This window comes from Lissotriton helveticus (assembly GCF_964261635.1).
Source record: "Lissotriton helveticus chromosome 1_1 unlocalized genomic scaffold, aLisHel1.1 SUPER_1_unloc_52, whole genome shotgun sequence".
Taxonomy (NCBI): domain Eukaryota; kingdom Metazoa; phylum Chordata; class Amphibia; order Caudata; family Salamandridae; genus Lissotriton; species Lissotriton helveticus.
In genome coordinates, this window is record NW_027611695.1 from 323,103 (window position 1) to 344,830 (window position 21,728).

Below are 21,728 nucleotides of genomic sequence, written 5' to 3' on the forward strand. Positions count from 1 at the left end.
TTTAAAACACATAATCAAACCAAATCTCTCATTTTATAGTTAGGTAAAATACTTTGCTATTTGCAATGCGCATAGCTCTAACTCTTGAAAATACGAGACCTATTGCATTGCAAATGCTTGTTTTTGTTAAAAACCTGGTAGCGATGGACAGAAAAGAAAATAATGATCCACACTCCCCGTGAAAAAACTCCCAGTGTGTTTTTCAGAAACAAACCCCACTTTGTAAACATTTGATGGATTGCCATCAAAATCGAATGTGGGCGTCCACCACATTTTTATGCTCTGAAAAGAACCCCTGTCAATGTACAAAGGTGATGACTGAGTCAGCAGTCTTCTTTAAATTTTGTTTCAACTGGACTAGTCAGGCCTTTCGTTCTGTGGTGAACCAAATACCAAAACTGCCTCAGCACTAAAAGAAGCGTAAGTGCTACTGGAAGCATTCAAGACACTGGTAGCAAAGGCCCATTGAAGTGGACTCCGTAGACGGCATTGACTCAGTTTAGGTTCATGTCCCATTGAGTACCATGACGCTATGAGACCAATTGGGGTCTTAATTAGTCTAATCCTGTGGTTTCTCTTGATGTGATACTAAACCCTACGCCTTGGTAAACTGGGCATAGTCATAAGTCAAATGCTTTTATATAGCGCACAAATCACCGTAACGTCTCAGGGCGCTTTGCAATAAAGAACAGCAACCATGACAATGGGCTAGAGCAGCTAGGTGGCAGTTATTTCGGAAAGAGCCAAGTTTTAAGGTTTTTACGAAACAGCTGGTGGTTGGTAATTGACAAAAGATGAGGGGGGAGTTTATTCCAAAGAAACGGAGCCACATAGGAGAAGGACCGGCATCCATTTCGCGCCATCCGTGCCCGAGGTTGTACTAGAAGGGATTTTGAGCTTGATCTTAATGATCTGGAGGGACGATACCACACTAATTTTTGAGATATGCTTGAGATATGCTGGCCCAGTGCTGTAGAGGAGTTTGCGAATCAGACTAAGAACTTTAAAATGGTTTCTCTGGCGGATTGGCAGCCAGAGGTAAACAGCAATTACAATGCACCATTTATCACGCATGCCTTTTCCCCGCATGCCTTTACAACTTAATGCCAAGTATATATATCCGATGTGTGTGTATATATCACCTACAGGCGGTTGCCAATAGGTAGTTCTGTTGAAGTTGAAATAATAAAGGTTAATAACATGACACAGAAACAATTCTCTCTCAGCACACAAGTTTGCAAGATTTATTGGGAACCCAATCAGAATGCAAAATAAACGTGCAGCACGGAGACCTCAGCAAAGCTTACTGAGTGCCCAATTGGTATGACAGTGCAGAGACATTTTATAGATACAAGCCCTAGAGGATGGGCATCACAAAACACGTAACACAGATCAGACTATGTCCTGCTGGACCAATCAGTGAAGGCTAATCCTGGTGTGATACCTTCTAAGGACCGAAATACGTCTACGATCTGGTGTTGCTGCCCACGTGTCATCGGCACGTGTCATCGACAAAAGCAGATTTGGGGTATTTCCATAGAGGTGAAATATGGGTTTCTGGTATACGTGGGCATGGCACGGGCGTGACCGGTCAGGTCACTTTGACAGAGATAGGAAATGTGCAGTTTCTGCAATAGCTAGCTGGAAGCTGGCACACGTATTTCTCGGAAAGCCTTGCGTTGCTTTGCACGTTGCAGCTGGCTGACACAAAAAATGGAACGTGTGACCTTTTATGCATTCTTGCTGGTGTCAATTTTAAGTAGATTAAAGAAAGCTACAGGCCTTAAAGCAAAAGGCTTTTGGTATCATAAAATATCAGCTACATCAGTTCTAGTTAGGATGTAGTTTACATAGGAAGAGCGTGTTTTCATTTGCCAACAACTTTGGTGTCATTTGACGAATCCTCGTGAAATTTTTAAAAGTAGTTTGCAACTCACTTTAGCTGCTGTCTTTTTTCGGGGTGATCTGTCAAGCAGGGGCTTAGAAAAAAAGGGGGGGGGGTCCCAAAACGCTTTTTCCCCATGTTAATTTCCATAGGAAATTTCGGCATGGCTACAGCCCTGACCTGCTTAACAGAAACAGAATGACACCAGATTTGGCAGGAAAATGGATGTTGATTCAGGGAAGTGCCTTTTTGTCATTTCTTTAAATCCGTACAGTAGTTGCAGAGTTATTTAAAGAAATACCTTGGGACACGGAGGACCCGCAACCCCTCCCAATCTCATACCGTGATCTGATTGGCTACCAACACTTCAGACCAGGAAGTGTTGGAAGCCGTCTTGTGACTCTGTTTGAATCAAGTCACAGAAAAAAACATTAAAAAAAAGAAAAGGGGGTCGGGTAGAAACACCCTGACCCCACTGGGTCTCTTCGGGGGAGTCCCACAAAGACCTCGCATGGCCAAAAAAGCATTAAAAAAAATAATTTCGGCAGGATCCGTGGACCCTGCCAAATGTTTTGTTGTTAACCAAGCGTGGTTTCCTGTGTTGGCCCCGGGTGGGCCAGGTCCTGAGGGCATTTCTAAAAATAATAGAGTGAGGGGAACACAGGTCCCCCCCATGAAGCTGAATATTGCCCCAGGGGCCATCACCTACCCGGGGCATCTTTAAAAATGAAAGTGGGGGAGGCTCGCACAGCAGAGCTCGAAAAATCTGAAAAGTTGTACTAGTCCTGCAGGTCTAGTACCTTGGAAAATCCCCTCGACCTAAGTGTAACCTACTTGACCTCTGTCTCTGAAAACAGAGCAGAAGTGACAAGATAACAAGATTTAAAGGCATCTTTATTGCTCATTCCCTTTGTGAGCAATAAAAATGCCTTTAAATCTTGTTATCTTGTCACTTTTGCTCCGTTTTCAAAGACAGAGGACAAAAGTTAGTTTGTCTTCCTACTCGCCAGAAAGGGCGTGTAGGACCTAAAAATAGCTTGTCCTAATCAATTCTCCCTCACAAATGCAAGCGGGTGAATGGATTTGTCGAGCCCTGTACAGCCTCCCCCACTGCCCAGGAACCACCACCTCCCCGGTGCTTATTTAATTATAATTGGGGGGGCTCTTTGACTCCCCACCTGCCCCGGTTCCGCCACCTCCCTGGGTCTTTCTCTTTACACAAAGCTTGGGTCGCGCGGACCCCCCTTCCTTCACCCTGGGGGCTGCCACCTGCTCAGGGCTTTAATTTTAAATAATGCGGTAGGCCACACAGAACCCCTGTGGCCCCGGGGAATGCCATCTCCCTGGGCCTTTTGTCAATTTGGAAGGGGGGGCCTGCGCGGTCTTCCCGGAGACCCAGGGACCCCCTCTCCAGGGCTCTATTTAATTCAATTCAAATATTTATTAAGATTTGGAACTCAAATGAGGTCCACATAAAATGCATACAAGTTAATACAAGAAAATTTTAATATAACAGCACTCATTCCACAAACAGTAAACGGAATAAAATGGCAAGATGTATCCTGAAAGAACTAAAGTGAACGGGGGCAATAAATATCAACAATTTAAAATACAAGATAAAAATGTAGAATTCATCCTCAGCAGCCTTTTTGATTTTAGCAGCAAACAAAATTTATAAAAACATATCCTATCCTAACCAGAAAGCAATACAGTAGCAGCAATACTTGTGTGAACGCAGTCCAGTATCTCACTTTATCACAGATTCTAAGCTAGCAGCGGAACGGAATGTGGAAAAAGAACACAGCATATCCCTCTTGTGCGAACAACTGCAGAAAACAGGATCAACATATACACATAACCTCCTTAAAATAATTAAAAAGTTTTAAACACACTGCTTCATTTTTTGGACAAAATAGAAAATTGCGTGCTGAAGTTACATTTTTTACACCATTTTGTAAGAACATTGGTCGTAGCCAACGGCGACGGCTCGAGGTCAATGCGGGACATGCAAACAAGACATGATCCAAGGTCTGAACACTCAGATTGCAAAGGTTACAGATTTTTCCAATACTCAGATTTGCGGACCAGTGTGCAGTTAGATCGTTTAGAGATAGAAGATTCATGCGACGTAGTGTGAGAAGTCTTCGGGGTCCATGCTGTAAATTCCAATATACATATTTTTGGGGAGTTTTTGGTGCATTTGTCCTTACAATTAACTCAAGTCTCTTTTTGGAATTACAGAATCCAATGTCTCTATTAAAACTAATCTTACCACTAAAGGTTTTTAAGAAAGATTTGAATTCTAAAGGAAGAAGAGTACTCACTAAATCTTCTTGTATAGAGATTTTTGTGCAAATAAAAAATCATGATTTTAGGAATAATTAGTTGCCCGAACACCAAAAACTTCTTGACACATGATCCCTCTTAATGAGTCTCGCTCTGAATTTTTCAACTGGTATCCAACGTAAAACCCTAGCTAAACCTCGAATGTAGGAGCTTATTAAACCAAATTCCAGCCTAATAGCAGCCGATGGAACTAAAGTATTAAAATGACATAATTTGCGTAATATCTGACCTTCAATTCTGTCCAAAAAAATTCCAATCTTTGATGGGGATGGATTCAATGGCATAAAGCAGCGTTGATGGAATGTTTACTTTAAAAACCATTAATACATGTAAGAAATGCCTTCTACCCATAGCATTATAAAAAATACACAAACCATTGGCGTGTGATACTGCTTTAGCTGCGCTGTGTTCAATATGGAGTTTGTTCTTTGTGCTACCTGTTATTAATTTCCCTAATTAAGGATATGAATCTACAACCTTCCATTTTTGATAACCTATATGCCAATTGATATTACATAATTTTCTATTTTTCTTACTTTTCATCACTAAAATTTTACTTTTTGAAACATTTTTTTTCAAAAAGTGATCGACTGTATAGTTCTGCAAGGAAATCAACTTTCTGTTCAACCCAATAGGGGTTTGCTCCATTAAAACAATATCATCTACATAAAGTAGGCATACAATTGACCGGTTACATATCTTTGGGGCGTCTCCCTCGGCACAATTAAAACAAACAGATCAGGGCTCTAATTTTAATTGATGTGTGGGGGCCACACAGACCCCCCTGCAACCCTAGGGACTGCCACCTCTTTTTTGTTAAATGTATTGTGGGGGTCACATGGCCCCTCCGCACCCCTGGGGAAAATATGAAGAACCTGCAGCCAATAATGGCCCAGGGCAACCCCAGGCCAGACTCCTGCTATTTCCCGGAGTGCCAACCCCTGGGACATAGCTGTTTGTTGTGGCTTGGCGGGAGCTATACTGGTCCGGCCAAGTCACAGCAAACTGTGTTCCACTTCTAGCAAGCGAGAACAGAAAAAAATTTTCTTGCTTGCTGAAAGCGGGGTATTATGGGGCAAGATTTTAGAGTTTAGTGAATATTATTGTATTAGCTCTCAGCTGAGCCGGAGAGCCTACCCCTGAGGGGGGTTTTGATATTGGATACTATAATATTCACTGCACTCTAGAATTTCGTCCCATAATGCTTTGCAGGGCCTTTGGTTGGGATTGTATTTTTGCCCATACCTGTGCTTGGGGTGGTCCTAGTAGGATGGGACCACCACCAAATCATGTCAGCATCGTGTGCTGTTTGTGTTCAAGGATTCTTCGTGGTCCTCTCCCTAGGTTAGGAAGGACCCCAGAATCATCACGTCTCTCACTGCTTGCTGTATTTTTATTTTCACTTTTGTTAGATGATTATATGCATTTTAGCATGTGATAATGTTACTTGTCGTTTTCCCAAGGGTATGTGAGGATTCTATTTTCTTAATTGTGGTGAGACGGAATGGAGTTGCGGAGCAGAATTCACAGAGTTTTTGATTAATTCCTCAGAATTCCGTGTAGTGGTACTCCGCCAACTACGCCCACTCTTATCTGTGTGTTCATATTTTGTGTGTGTGTTTGTGGACCTGTGCATCTTTTTGTGTGTGTATCTCTTTGTAGGTACACCCTTTTCTGCCTTAGAAGATAGAAAGCCTCTTTTAATTAGGTATTCCCCAAGCCTGCCCAACAAATTAAAAAACACTAAGTGACATTAGCACACCCGCAATTTTCTATGTTCTCACAATCACATTTATCCCAAACAAGGATTGTTTTTCCTCCATTCCTACTTTCAAACTAGAGGCGTACCTTTTAATTAGTGCAGCAGGTGCAGTGGCACCAGGGCCCACTGAACTCCTAATAATTGCTGTATTTCACAGTTTAACATGGGTCAAAGAGGGAATTTCTTTCTTGGACTAGAGCCCCTGACACACTGGCTACTGCTGTCACCTAGCCTTGCTGGAGAACAAATGTTATTTGCGAGAGGGATGCTGTATGAAAGAGTAAAGACTCCTTGGATATTGTTCTACTCGTGAAATACATCTGCTTTAGAGTTGGAAATAATTATCAGCCCGTAAGTGGCGGGAAGTTCCGTCGGGGAGCATGGCAGTGCTTAACAGGACTGAATGTGAACACAGCGAGGTACGGGAAGCTGCCCAGTGCATTACCTTTGCTTGTGTTCTAGGCCTTGTCATAAAGTTTGGCCAACTTAATTAGATATAGTGATCTCCTGTATGTGCTGCAAGCAGGTACACCATCCCACCGAGATATTAAGGCATTAAGAGCCCTGTTCGTTGGGGAAGGTTACTTGTGAACCACAGAGTCTTGAAGGTGGAGCAGCCATAAAGACAAGACCCAGGGCAGTCTGGAGGTCAGCCAGCGTGTAAGCCTCATTATGTATAATCTCTTTAGTTCAAATGGGGCTGGTAAAAGCAGATATCTTCCCCACCATAAATATGAAATCTGGAAATATAGAGAATCTTTTTACTTTAACACTGAAAACTGTCAACATTTCTGTGTGAAAATGTGGGCGAAATGAGGAATTAGAAGGGGAATTGGAGCAGTATATCACTAAACGTGTAATAGGTGATTAGGTGGAGACTGTAAATGTGTAGTGTTCATGTGATGTTTGTTTTAAAAACACTGTGGTTGTGGTACACTGGGTTGCTCGGTTGAAGGCGTGAGCCGAAACGCGTAGGCATCCTGTGTTGGGTTTTGCTGCATTATAGAATTAATAAAACAGTAGTGAGCGCTTGGACAATGATTTGTCGTCTTCGTGGCACACAGAGTGAGAGTGCGGCTGATCGTCCTTTGAATGAAGTCGTTTTGAGGTGGTTTATCGCAGGGCCATTGTTGTAAATCATTATGCGTGGTTAAGGCATATGCATGGTAAAGACTTGCGTGGTAAAGGTGTTACGTGGTAAAGGCATTGCGTGGTAAAGGCATGTGTAGGAATGTATGACATTATAATTAGTCTAATCCTGCACTATCTCTTGACTTGAAACTAAACCCTGAGCCTTGATAAACTGGACACAGACAGCCCAAAAAAGTGTAAAACCACGTGTAGTGGGAAGGTCATGCCACATTGTCATCACATGCCATTTTCCCAGTGCATTGTACCATTTCCCAAGTTTTGCTCGCATAAATCGGGCGATGTACCGTATAGCACTACTCGCCACCACGTTTAGAGGGTAAGCCATTTCTCTTCCTACCCTGGAAAGAGAGTTACTGCCGCATTTTGTTGACGTGAAACTCTAAGTGTCAGAAAGAGTCAGATTGGGGTCTGTGATAATGCTCCAGTCTTCTAGGTTAGAATGATCTAGAAATGCTTGAGCCAGGAGGGCTGTAGAATGTGTTGAAGGTGACTTAGGACCTTATTACGAGTGTGGTGTCTTCCATTGGTACTACCACTGCGAAGGTACCAGGCAGACTGCCAAGCCCATTGAGAGCCCGCCGCCGGATTATGACCTAAATCCAGGGTGGTTGGGCGGTGCAGCAGCGGTCTCGCGGCGGCTGTATTAGGCTCATTAGAGAGCCTAAACAGCATATCACCACCTTAAGAATGCCCGCAGCACGTTCCTGCACCATGTCATGCATGCCACACTGTGCAGGAACAAGGGTGCAATTCCATGGGGTGGCACAACATGTGCTCTCCACATGCAACCCCAGGAGCAGAATCGGCCGGGGCCCTGTGAGGGCCCCCTTACCTGCATGTCCTTTATCCTTTTCATGGCGGGGTCCCCGCCATGAAAAGGGCGGTGAATATGCAGACCGTAATATGCTCGGCGATGTCGGCACCGGCACTGCCAACATATTCAGGGTGTTTGCAGACAGCGGGATCCTTGATCATTGCGGGGTGACGGTCTCATGGCGGTCCCACCACCACACTCATAATACGGCGGTCAGACCGCCAGGATGGTGGCAGTTGGATCGCCACCGTGCGTACGGCGATCATGAGGGCCGTCGCACTCGTAGTAAGGCCCTTAATGAGCTGCAAGGTAAAGGCGGGAGTTGGCATTTGAGCTGATCCAGTGTGAACAGGAAAGCATTGTGAAAAAGGTGTCTGGAGTTACCTTTGTCATGTATACTTCGTGAAGAGTTACCTTTGTTATACACTTCCTGAAGAGTTCTGTTTAAATGAAATCTTGTCTCTGCGGCTGCCCTTTCTTTAGTAAGTTACTCTGTGAATAATGGTAAATCACTGCCTTTTCAGAAGTAAATAAGATGTGACATGTTCAATCACAGTTTTAATGAAATATCCATGTATGCTAAAATGTTCCTCACTAAATTTCAAATATGGTAGAGAAGAGATGTCTTCTACAGCTGGTTAAATATTGTGTATTCACATTCTATTACATTTGCATTTAGTAATATTGCATTTCTTTACATCCGACAGAAAATAAGCCTTAAATGCATGGATTGATTATGAATAATGAAGATAACACATCAAACCTGCAAAAAGTATCAAAAATAAGGAGCTCCAAAAACATCAGTGCAATCAGAGGCAGATGACCGAACCAGGAAGACGCAGTCAAAGGCAATTCAGTGAGTGTACGAGTCTGAGATCTGCACCTCGACACCCCAAGATAAAGAAACAACCTCTACAAAATTAAGGCAACAAAACTGACAAACCACCTGCTGCATAAACAAGCGTCCAACACCAGCTTTGATCATGAGGCCGGTATGAGAGTTGGAGGAAGGTCTCGTGTCTATTTGGGATCCATAGCTTGGAACAAACTCCCTCTTCAGCTTTGAGCTGTTAGCAACATGATAATGTTTAAAAAAGGTTGAAAACTTGGCTTTTTGTCCATGTTTGAAACAAACTGATTTACTTTCTTTTCTGACCTGTGCTTTGCCCCGGGACACTCTTTGGAATAGCTGAACACATTACGAGTCGCTTCACCATCATGATATGGCTGGAGCAGTGCTTCGCTATCTAAACTGGCAACAGACCACCATTCAGTGCTCTAGGTGTATTGCAAACTCTTCCTAGCCAAACCGCAGGCACAAGGGAAAAGCACAACGAAGTGGAGCCTAACAACTGAAGGCTGAAGGAAAGGGGAGTTCTGCTCTCTAAAGAGTATTGTCCCAATTTGCACCTACAGGAACGAAGATTAAGCTTTACCCGCAAGCATGCGAAGCCATTATCCAATCTAAAGATGCAATCACCCACAAGGAAGCCTTACTGATATTATGAATGTGGCAGGTATTTAGTGAGTCTTGTATTTTATTGTTAAATTGGAAATCAAGCGTCCAAAATATAACACGCATACAGGGAATGTGAAAATAACGCAAGTAGTTTATTAACTATGCTGACCCTTCAGGAAACACGGACAGGAAAAAAATCGTGCAATTCCACTGAATATGTCAATAAATTTAGCCAAATAGAAACCATAAAAGAGCATCAGCGAATACAAACAGGGGAAAAACCATACCATTGCACTGAATGTGTAAAGAGCTTCAGTAAAATTGCAAACCTCCACACACATCAGAGAATACACACAGGGGAAAAACCATACCATTGCAATGAATGTGTAAAGAGCTTCAGTCAAATTGCAAACCTCCACAGACATCAGAGAATACACACAGGGGAAAAACCATACCATTGCAATGAATGTGTAAAGAGCTTCAGTCAAATTGCAAACCTCCACAGACATCAGAGAATACACACAGGGGAAAAACCATACCATTGCAGTGAATGTGCCAAGAGTTTCAGTACGTTAGCAGAACTCCAAACACATCAGCGAACACACACAGGGGAAAAACCATACCATTGCAAGGAATGTGTAAAGAGCTTCAATCACATTTCAAACCTCCACAGACATCAGAGAATACACACAGGGGAATGTGGAAAAAGAACACAGCATATCCCTCTTGTGCGAACAACTGCAGAAAACAGGATCAACATATACAAATAACCTCCTTAAAATAATTAAAAAGTTTTAAACACACTGCTTCATTTTTTGGACAAAATAGAAAATTGCGTGCTGAAGTTACATTTTTTACACCATTTTGTAAGAACATTGGTCGTAGCCAACGGCGACGGCTCGAGGTCAATGCGGGACATGCAAACAAGACATGATCCAAGGTCTGAACACTCAGATTGCAAAGGTTACAGATTTTTCCAATACTCAGATTTGCGGACCAGTGTGCAGTTAGATCGTTTAGAGATAGAAGATTCATGCGACGTAGTGTGAGAAGTCTTCGGGGTCCATGCTGTAAATTCCAATATACGTATTTTTGGGGAGTTTTTGGTGCATTTGTCCTTACAATTAACTCAAGTCTCTTTTTGGAATTACAGAATCCAATGTCTCTATTAAAACTAATCTTACCACTAAAGGTTTTTAAGAAAGATTTGAATTCTAAAGGAAGAAGAGTACTCACTAAATCTTCTTGTATAGAGATTTTTGTGCAAATAAAAAATCATGATTTTAGGAATAATTAGTTGCCCGAACACCAAAAACTTCTTGACACATGATCCCTCTTAATGAGTCTTGCTCTGAATTTTTCAACTGGTATCCAACGTAAAACCCTAGCTAAACCTCGAATGTAGGAGCTTATTAAACCAAATTCCAGCCTAATAGCAGCCGATGGAACTAAAGTATTAAAATGACATAATTTGCGTAATATCTGACCTTCAATTCTGTCCAAAAAATTCCAATCTTTGATGGGGATGGATTCAATGGCATAAAGCAGCGTTGATGGAATGTTTACTTTAAAAACCATTAATACATGTAAGAAATGCCTTCTACCCATAGCATTATAAAAAATACACAAACCATTGGCGTGTGATAATGCTTTAGCTGCGCTGTGTTCAATATGGAGTTTGTTCTTTGTGCTACCTGTTATTAATTTCCCTAATTAAGGATATGAATCTACAACCTTCAATTTTTGATAACCTATATGCCAATTGATATTACATAATTTTCTATTTTTCTTACTTTTCATCACTAAAATTTTACTTTTTGAAACATTTTTTTTCAAAAAGTGATCGACTGTATAGTTCTGCAAGGAAATCAACTTTCTGTTCAACCCAATAGGGGTTTGCTCCATTAAAACAATATCATCTACATAAAGTAGGCATACAATTGACCGGTTACATATCTTTGGGGCGTCTCCCTCGGCACAATTAAAACAAACAGATCAGGGCTCTAATTTTAATTGATGTGTGGGGGCCACACAGACCCCCCTGCAACCCTAGGGACTGCCACCTCTTTTTTGTTAAATGTATTGTGGGGGTCACATGGCCCCTCCGCACCCCTGGGGAAAATATGAAGAACCTGCAGCCAATAATGGCCCAGGGCAACCCCAGGCCAGACTCCTGCTATTTCCCGGGGTGCCAACCCCTGGGACATAGCTGTTTGTTGTGGCTTGGCGGGAGCTATACTGGTCCGGCCAAGTCACAGCAAACTGTGTTCCACTTCTAGCAAGCGAGAACAGAAAAAAATGTTCTTGCTTGCTGAAAGCGGGGTATTATGGGGCAAGATTTTAGAGTTTAGTGAATATTATTGTATTAGCTCTCAGCTGAGCCGGAGAGCCTACCCCTGAGGGGGGTTTTGATATTGGATACTATAATATTCACTGCACTCTAGAATTTCGTCCCATAATGCTTTGCAGGGCCTTTGGTTGGGATTGTATTTTTGCCCATACCTGTGCTTGGGGTGGTCCTAGTAGGATGGGACCACCACCAAATCATGTCAGCATCGTGTGCTGTTTGTGTTCAAGGATTCTTCGTGGTCCTCTCCCTAGGTTAGGAAGGACCCCAGAATCATCACGTCTCTCACTGCTTGCTGTATTTTTATTTTCACTTTTGTTAGATGATTATATGCATTTTAGCATGTGATAATGTTACTTGTCGTTTTCCCAAGGGTATGTGAGGATTCTATTTTCTTAATTGTGGTGAGACGGAATGGAGTTGCGGAGCAGAATTCACAGAGTTTTTGATTAATTCCTCAGAATTCCGTGTAGTGGTACTCCGCCAACTACGCCCACTCTTATCTGTGTGTTCATATTTTGTGTGTGTGTTTGTGGACCTGTGCATCTTTTTGTGTGTGTATCTCTTTGTAGGTACACCCTTTTCTGCCTTAGAAGATAGAAAGCCTCTTTTAATTAGGTATTCCCCAAGCCTGCCCAACAAATTAAAAAACACTAAGTGACATTAGCACACCCGCAATTTTCTATGTTCTCACAATCACATTTATCCCAAACAAGGATTGTTTTTCCTCCATTCCTACTTTCAAACTAGAGGCGTACCTTTTAATTAGTGCAGCAGGTGCAGTGGCACCAGGGCCCACTGAACTCCTAATAATTGCTGTATTTCACAGTTTAACATGGGTCAAAGAGGGAATTTCTTTCTTGGACTAGAGCCCCTGACACACTGGCTACTGCTGTCACCTAGCCTTGCTGGAGAACAAATGTTATTTGCGAGAGGGATGCTGTATGAAAGAGTAAAGACTCCTTGGATATTGTTCTACTCGTGAAATACATCTGCTTTAGAGTTGGAAATAATTATGAGCCCGTAAGTGGCGGGAAGTTCCGTCGGGGAGCATGGCAGTGCTTAACAGGACTGAATGTGAACACAGCGAGGTACGGTAAGCTGCCCAGTGCATTACCTTTGCTTGTGTTCTAGGCCTTGTCATAAAGTTTGGCCAACTTAATTAGATATAGTGATCTCCTGTATGTGCTGCAAGCAGGTACACCATCCCACCGAGATATTAAGGCATTAAGAGCCCTGTTCGTTGGGGAAGGTTACTTGTGAACCACAGAGTCTTGAAGGTGGAGCAGCCATAAAGACAAGACCCAGGGCAGTCTGGAGGTCAGCCAGCGTGTAAGCCTCATTATGTATAATCTCTTTAGTTCAAATGGGGCTGGTAAAAGCAGATATCTTCCTCACCATAAATATGAAATCTGGAAATATAGAGAATCTTTTTACTTTAACACTGAAAACTGTCAACATTTCTGTGTGAAAATGTGGGCGAAATGAGGAATTAGAAGGGGAATTGGAGCAGTATATCACTAAACGTGTAATAGGTGATTAGGTGGAGACTGTAAATGTGTAGTGTTCATGTGATGTTTGTTTTAAAAACACTGTGGTTGTGGTACACTGGGTTGCTCGGTTGAAGGCGTGAGCCGAAACGCGTAGGCATCCTGTGTTGGGTTTTGCTGCATTATAGAATTAATAAAACAGTAGTGAGCGCTTGGACAATGATTTGTCGTCTTCGTGGCACACGGAGAGAGAGTGCGGCTGATCGTCCTTTGAATGAAGTCGTTTTGAGGTGGTTTATCGCAGGGCCATTGTTGTAAATCATTATGCGTGGTTAAGGCATATGCATGGTAAAGACTTGCGTGGTAAAGGTGTTACGTGGTAAAGGCATTGCGTGGTAAAGGCATGTGTAGGAATGTATGACATTATAATTAGTCTAATCCTGCACTATCTCTTGACTTGAAACTAAACCCTGAGCCTTGATAAACTGGACACAGACAGCCCAAAAAAGTGTAAAACCACGTGTAGTGGGAAGGTCATGCCACATTGTCATCACATGCCATTTTCCCAGTGCATTGTACCATTTCCCAAGTTTTGCTCGCATAAATCCGGCGATGTACCGTATAGCACTACTCGCCACCACGTTTAGAGGGTAAGCCATTTCTCTTCCTACCCTGGAAAGAGAGTTACTGCCGCATTTTGTTGACGTGAAACTCTAAGTGTCAGAAAGAGTCAGATTGGGGTCTGTGATAATGCTCCAGTCTTCTAGGTTAGAATGATCTAGAAATGCTTGAGCCAGGAGGGCTGTAGAATGTGTTGAAGGTGACTTAGGACCTTATTACGAGTGTGGTGTCTTCCATTGGTACTACCACTGCGAAGGTACCAGGCAGACTGCCAAGCCCATTGAGAGCCCGCCGCCGGATTATGACCTAAATCCAGGGTGGTTGGGCGGTGCAGCAGCGGTCTCGCGGCGGCTGTATTAGGCTCATTAGAGAGCCTAAACAGCATATCACCACCTTAAGAATGCCCGCAGCACGTTCCTGCACCATGTCATGCATGCCACACTGTGCAGGAACAAGGGTGCAATTCCATGGGGTGGCACAACATGTGCTCTCCACATGCAACCCCAGGAGCAGAATCGGCCGGGGCCCTGTGAGGGCCCCCTTACCTGCATGTCCTTTATCCTTTTCATGGCGGGGTCCCCGCCATGAAAAGGGCGGTGAATATGCAGACCGTAATATGCTCGGCGATGTCGGCACCGGCACTGCCAACATATTCAGGGTGTTTGCAGACAGCGGGATCCTTGATCATTGCGGGGTGACGGTCTCATGGCGGTCCCACCACCACACTCATAATACGGTGGTCAGACCGCCAGGATGGTGGCAGTTGGATCGCCACCGTGCGTACGGCGATCATGAGGGCCGTCGCACTCGTAGTAAGGCCCTTAATGAGCTGCAAGGTAAAGGCGGGAGTTGGCATTTGAGCTGATCCAGTGTGAACAGGAAAGCATTGTGAAAAAGGTGTCTGGAGTTACCTTTGTCATGTATACTTCATGAAGAGTTACCTTTGTTATACACTTCCTGAAGAGTTCTGTTTAAATGAAATCTTGTCTCTGCGGCTGCCCTTTCTTTAGTAAGTTACTCTGTGAATAATGGTAAATCACTGCCTTTTCAGAAGTAAATAAGATGTGACATGTTCAATCACAGTTTTAATGAAATATCCATGTATGCTAAAATGTTCCTCACTAAATTTCAAATATGGTAGAGAAGAGATGTCTTCTACAGCTGGTTAAATATTGTGTATTCACATTCTATTACATTTGCATTTAGTAATATTGCATTTCTTTACATCCAACAGAAAATAAGCCTTAAATGCATGGATTGATTATGAATAATGAAGATAACACATCAAACCTGCAAAAAGTATCAAAAATAAGGAGCTCCAAAAACATCAGTGCAATCAGAGGCAGATGACCGAACCAGGAAGACGCAGTCAAAGGCAATTCAGTGAGTGTACGAGTCTGAGATCTGCACCTCGACACCCCAAGATAAAGAAACAACCTCTACAAAATTAAGGCAACAAAACTGACAAACCACCTGCTGCATAAACAAGCGTCCAACACCAGCTTTGATCATGAGGCCGGTATGAGAGTTGGAGGAAGGTCTCGTGTCTATTTGGGATCCATAGCTTGGAACAAACTCCCTCTTCAGCTTTGAGCTGTTAGCAACATGATAATGTTTAAAAAAGGTTGAAAACTTGGCTTTTTGTCCATGTTTGAAACAAACTGATTTACTTTCTTTTCTGACCTGTGCTTTGCCCCGGGACACTCTTTGGAATAGCTGTACACATTACGAGTCGCTTCACCATCATGATATGGCTGGAGCAGTGCTTCGCTATCTAAACTGGCAACAGACCACCATTCAGTGCTCTAGGTGTATTGCAAACTCTTCCTAGCCAAACCGCAGGCACAAGGGAAAAGCACAACGAAGTGGAGCCTAACAACTGAAGGCTGAAGGAAAGGGGAGTTCTGCTCTCTAAAGAGTATTGTCCCAATTTGCACCTACAGGAACGAAGATTAAGCTTTACCCGCAAGCATGCGAAGCCATTATCCAATCTAAAGATGCAATCACCCACAAGGAAGCCTTACTGATATTATGAATGTGGCAGGTATTTAGTGAGTCTTGTATTTTATTGTTAAATTGGAAATCAAGCGTCCAAAATATAACACGCATACAGGGAATGTGAAAATAACGCAAGTAGTTTATTAACTATGCTGACCCTTCAGGAAACACGGACAGGAAAAAAATCGTGCAATTCCACTGAATATGTCAATAAATTTAGACAAATAGAAACCATAAAAGAGCATCAGCGAATACAAACAGGGGAAAAACCATACCATTGCACTGAATGTGTAAAGAGCTTCAGTAAAATTGCAAACCTCCACACACATCAGAGAATACACACAGGGGAAAAACCATACCATTGCAATGAATGTGTAAAGAGCTTCAGTCAAATTGCAAACCTCCACAGACATCAGAGAATACACACAGGGGAAAAACCATACCATTGCAAAGAATGTGTAAAGAGCTTCAGTCAAATTGCAAACCTCCACAGACATCAGAGAATACACACAGGGGAAAAACCATACCATTGCAGTGAATGTGCCAAGAGTTTCAGTACGTTAGCAGAACTCCAAACACATCAGCGAACACACACAGGGGAAAAACCATACCATTGCAAGGAATGTGTAAAGAGCTTCAATCACATTTCAAACCTCCACAGACATCAGAGAATACACACAGGGGAAAAACCATACGATTGCAAGGAATGTGCAAAGAACTTCAATCATATTTCACAGCTACACGTACATCAGATTATACACACAGGGGAAAAACCATACCATTGCAGTGAATGTGTGAAGAGCTTCAGTCAATTATCACACCTCCACACACATCAGAGAACATACACTGGGGAAAAACCATACCATTGCAAAGAATGTGTAAAGAGCTTCAGACAATTATCACACCTCCGCAGACATCAGAGAATACACGCAGGGGAAAAACCATACCATTGCAATGAATGTGTGCAGAGTTTCAGTACGTTAGCAGAACTCCAAACACATCAGCGAACACACACAGGGGAAAAACCATACCATTGCAATGAATGTGTGAAGAGCTTCAGTCGAAATACAGACCTCCACAGACATCAGAGAATACACACAGGGGAAAAACCATACCATTGCAATGAATGTGTGCAGAGCTTCAGTCTGTTAGCACATCTCCAAACACATCAGCGAACACACACAGGGGAAAAACCATACCAGTGCAGTGAATGTGTAAAGAGCTTCAGTCACTTAACAGGCCTCCAGAGACATCAGCGAATACACACTGGGGAAAAACCTTACGATTGCAGTGAATGTGGAAGTAGTTTTAAGGTACAATCAAACCTCCACACACATCAGAGAACACACACAGGGGAAAAACCATACCAGTGCAAGGAATGTGTAAAGAGCTTCAGTCACTTAACAGGCCTCCAGAGACATCAGCGAATACACACTGGGGAAAAACCGTACAATTGCAGTGAATGTGGAAGTAGTTTTAAGGTACAATCAAACCTCCACACACATCAGAGAACACACACAGGGGAAAAACCATACCAGTGCAGTGAATGTGTGAAGAGCTTCAGTCACTTAACAGGCCTCCAGAGACATCAGCGAATACACACTGGGGAAAAACCATACAATTGCAGTGAATGTGGAAGTAGTTTTACTTACTCTTCAGCATTAAGAAATCATCAGCGAGCTCACAAAGAGGAAAAAAGTCTTTTAAATGCGATGAATGTTTGAAAAGCTGAAGTCCATTATCAATCCTAAACAGGCATCAGCGAACACACGCAGAAGAAAAGCCTTCAAGTGCAATGAATGTGTGAAGAAATGTAGTCAATTATCAAGCCTATGTAGACATCAGCTTGCACTCACTCTGTAAATACCATACAACTGTAGTGAGTGTAGAAGTACCTTTAGTGCATCTTTCGCGTTAAGGATTCATACGTTAATGCACACAGAGAAAAAACCTTTCAGGTGCAGTGAATGTGTGAATATCTTCTGTCAGTTATTAAACCTACGGATACATCAACTAACATACACAGAGTAAAAATGAGCATTGCAATGAATGTCAGAAGTGATTTTGTCAATTGCGAACACACCTGTGGTAAACCTTACAATTGCACTAAAAGTGTGACGAGCTTTTGTCAATTTCTGATCCTACATAGCCTCAGTGAACACACACCTTCATTTAACTCACTTAGAAATAATACTAGAGATGCAGTGAATTCAGAAAGAAATTAAGAACATTAACAATAATATTGACTCAATTGAGGACATAGACAGGAGCAGAACAGTGCAGTTATTGTGAGATGAAGGAATTACAGGAACAAATATATAATTATGTGGGATATTCAAATACCAGATGAATGAGAACTCGACTAGAAGAAAAGAAGAAAACCAAAGATTTGTAGAATAATAAAAGTGTCTTATCCCAGTGATTGTTCACTTCGGTACACATAGAAAAAACAAGTGATATAACAGGAAATCCACTGGGAGACTAGCACAATGTGGAATAAAAGAAAAGAAACACTGGTGGTTTTTATTTAGCGATGAAGAGTTACAAAGGAAAACATCCAAGTGTTACTGTTCATTCTACCTGTAAAAGTGTAGGGATGAATACGTAGTATAAGTGAGTTAGTTGCTCAAGCGCCATTTTGCTGCTTTTGCACATGACACTACATGTCTCTGTTTTTATAAAGACAAACTGCTTGCTTTTCCTTCACATGAGAATGATCTGTTTTTCACATCTCTAGACTCACACTGCGACCTCAAGTCTGCACAAAGTGTTCAAGGTTAAAATAACAATGTATGCTGTTGTTGCAGGTTGATCGGCCCACGCTCTAGACACAACACAAACACAGCTGCTCATTTCTGAAACTCAGGTGCTTTTAATATTGCACTGCATGCATGAGATTAGCACTTGGGAAAAACCTTTCAATCAACAAAGAATTGTGCTGAGCTGGGATGTGATTCACTTCACCTGACTTTGGAGGTATGTGGTCCCCATTTTAACCTAGAGATCCTCTATTATTATAATACCTGTTGGAACTGGCCCTTCTTGCAGGGTCATCCTCAAACTTTTTTGCTTCTTCCTCCCTTATTTTTCCTGACCCGTGGCTGTTGGCAATAGGACTCTGCGTACTTTACCACAGCTGATCAGTGCTAAAGTGCATATGCTCTCTGTGTAAATTGTTATTCTGATTGGATATACATGTTTGGCATATTTGTATCACCATGAAGTCCCTAGTAAAGTGCACTGGGTGTGCCAGGGCTGGTGATGACAGATGCTACTAGTGGGCCTGCAGCACTGATTGTGCCACCCACATGAGTAGCCCTAAAAAGGTGTTTCAGGCCTGCCACTGCAGTGCCTGCGTGCAGTTTAGAAACTGCCATGTCCTCCTGGTCAGTGTCCCCACTGACCAGGCCTAAACCTTCCCTTGTCATGCACATCAGTCACCCCTATGGAAGGCCCAAGGTACCCCCCTGGGCAGGGTGCAGTGTATGTAAAAGGTAGAGCATGTACTAGTGCAGTTAACATGTTCTGGTAGTGAATTACAGCCATTTTCGGTTTTCACTATTGTAAGGCTATCTTGCTCCATAGATTAACATGGGGGATGCTGGCTACAGTGGTTAACCGCATTTCTTCCCATAGGAACAAGATAGGACATAAGTATCTAGTATCCCTGAACTCAGAATTTATTAACACATCTTTTAGGAAAGGTTGTTTTTAAATCCTGTGTTTGAGAACAGCACTTTTAGAAAGTTGCTGTTCTCTTGTCTGACCTTTCTGTGTGCCTGGGCCTGTTTGTGTATTGACTGTCTGGTTTGAGAGTGACAGGGGCTGGGGAATTGCCCAGGAGGCTGGCTGAGTCAGCCCTAGGCTGAATGACTGCATTTGCAACTGGAGTGGTGGGAGGAGTTAGCACCTGGGCCTGAATAGGGCTGTGCCTGCCCTTCACAATGCTGGCTCCACCTCCTGCTGGGCGGCTGACGACCCTGCCCCTCAATCTGAAAGGAAAGAAGCAGCCAGCAAAATAAAGTACTCAGGAAACACCCAGAACTGGTTCAGACCGGGCTCAGGGCCCAAATGCACAGAGAGAACAAAGACTTTAGGGGTATAAGTACAGGACCCCTGACAACAGAAAATTAGATCATCCTGGAATCAAGGAGGAACCTCTGCCAAGGAGAAAGCTGACTCTGAAGAAGGAAGACTGTCCTGCTGTTGCTCTGCTGGACTGACCTGCTGTTGCTTTGCTGCCAAGGAGAGGGGAAGGACTTTGCTGTGTGCTGTGTCCCCTGTCTTGAAGGAATCTCCAAGGGCCTGAGAAGAGCTGGCTCCCTGTTCTGAAGTCCCAGGAACAAAAGGACTTCACCCCCAGCTTCCCTGAACTCTGCTGAGAGAGTTCTGTCCTTCCTAGAGTGCTTGATTCAGTTGTGGGGCCTCTGGAAGTTGTACCTGTGCTGGGAAGCTTGAAACTAAGCTTGAGAGACTTTTGCAATTGAAAAGTGTCGCATCGCTCGCTTGCGGAGCGCATCCCCGACAGTGCGAGAAGATTCCCGCCGCTACGAAGGTCGAGATCATCGCAGCGTCTGTTACCGCTGCCAGAGCCGTTGCATCCTTCATTTGCGGGACGCACCAGACCGGTGCGGGAAAGTCTAACATCGCTGCGAGTGTCGTCGCAGAGCCTGTCGTCGCTGGATGAGATCGCCGCACCGCTTGCTTGCGGACCACATCACGTCGCTGTGAGTGTCGTCGCAGAAACCATCGCATCGAGGAGCTGGTCCACGCATCGTCGCCCCGGAGATCGGCGCAACTCCAAAGATCGTCGCATCGTGCCTTTTGCGAGAACAAACTTCCTACGGCACCTCTGCACCGGAATCCATACAAGTGGCCTTCCTCCCCATACAGACCGGATTCGTCGCAACACGCCCGCTGCTGCAGCGGGGATGTCGCAAACGCCTCCCCAGGGTCTCAGGAGCAACGCATCACTTATTTTCCACCGCACCAGCTTCTGCTTTTGTAATTTTTTCGCAACTGAAAGGTACTGTGAGTAAACGTGACGCAACTGTGAACTTTTCAAGCATCTGTGGATTATTTTATCGCAACCTGAAGAATTTTATCGCAAACATTAAGAACTCTTTTGAAACCATATTCTTGAACTGTGTATGTTGGATTTTTGTCGTTTTGGTCTCGTGTAGTTTAGATTAAATACTTTGTGACTGTTGTGGAGTCAGTTTGTGGTGTTTTCACTGTGTTACTGTGAGTGTTGGTACAAATACTTACAAATACTTTACACATTGCCTCTGGTTAGCCTAGACTGCTTGTGCCAAGCTACCTACAGGGTGAGCAGGGGTTATCTCAGAGGGTTTCCTCCTTACCCTGACTAGAAGCAAGGGTCCCTATTTGGACAGTGGTACCTACCCCTGCCAACTAGAGACCCGCAGTTCTAACAATGACCCATGTAGGTTATCTTATTATTACATTTTATTAATTAGATTCCTGCATTGGCAATTTACCTGTTTCCATAAAGTCTGGTTGGCACTTGAAGGAGGAGAATGAGAGTGTAATCCTTACACCATCGAATCCATATTCTTAAATAACGGTGGGTTGATAGGTCTTTTGATGCCACTTTGAGCTATATGATAAAAGCACTTGGAATAAAAGGGATGAGTTACACCCTCTGTGGACAATGCATTTGAAGAGTTTTCAATCACCTTTCGTTGGCATTAATTCCAAGCTCCCTGTGAGCTTGTACTTGTGTGTGAAAATATTGGTGAGACTGAGTGCAGATGTGTTATGTGTGAAACACAGGTATGGTTTTTTAATGATAATGCCATTGGGTTGGTGTATGTGTGATTTATTTAAAGGG

The 21,728-nt window shown here is 43.2% G+C and overlaps 1 protein-coding gene across 1 annotated transcript; it reads left to right on the forward strand.

Moving 5' to 3' along the window:
• Window positions 1-9,361: 9,361 nt before the first annotated feature.
• LOC144806187 (uncharacterized) lies at window positions 9,362-17,598 on the forward strand. The gene is made up of 2 exons (XM_078672603.1): window positions 9,362-10,146; window positions 16,144-17,598. The coding sequence occupies exons 1-2, from the start codon at window positions 9,580-9,582 to the stop codon at window positions 17,596-17,598; spliced, it is 2,022 nt and encodes a 673-aa protein (XP_078528729.1). The 5' UTR covers window positions 9,362-9,579.
• The last annotated feature ends 4,130 nt before the right edge of the window (window positions 17,599-21,728 follow it).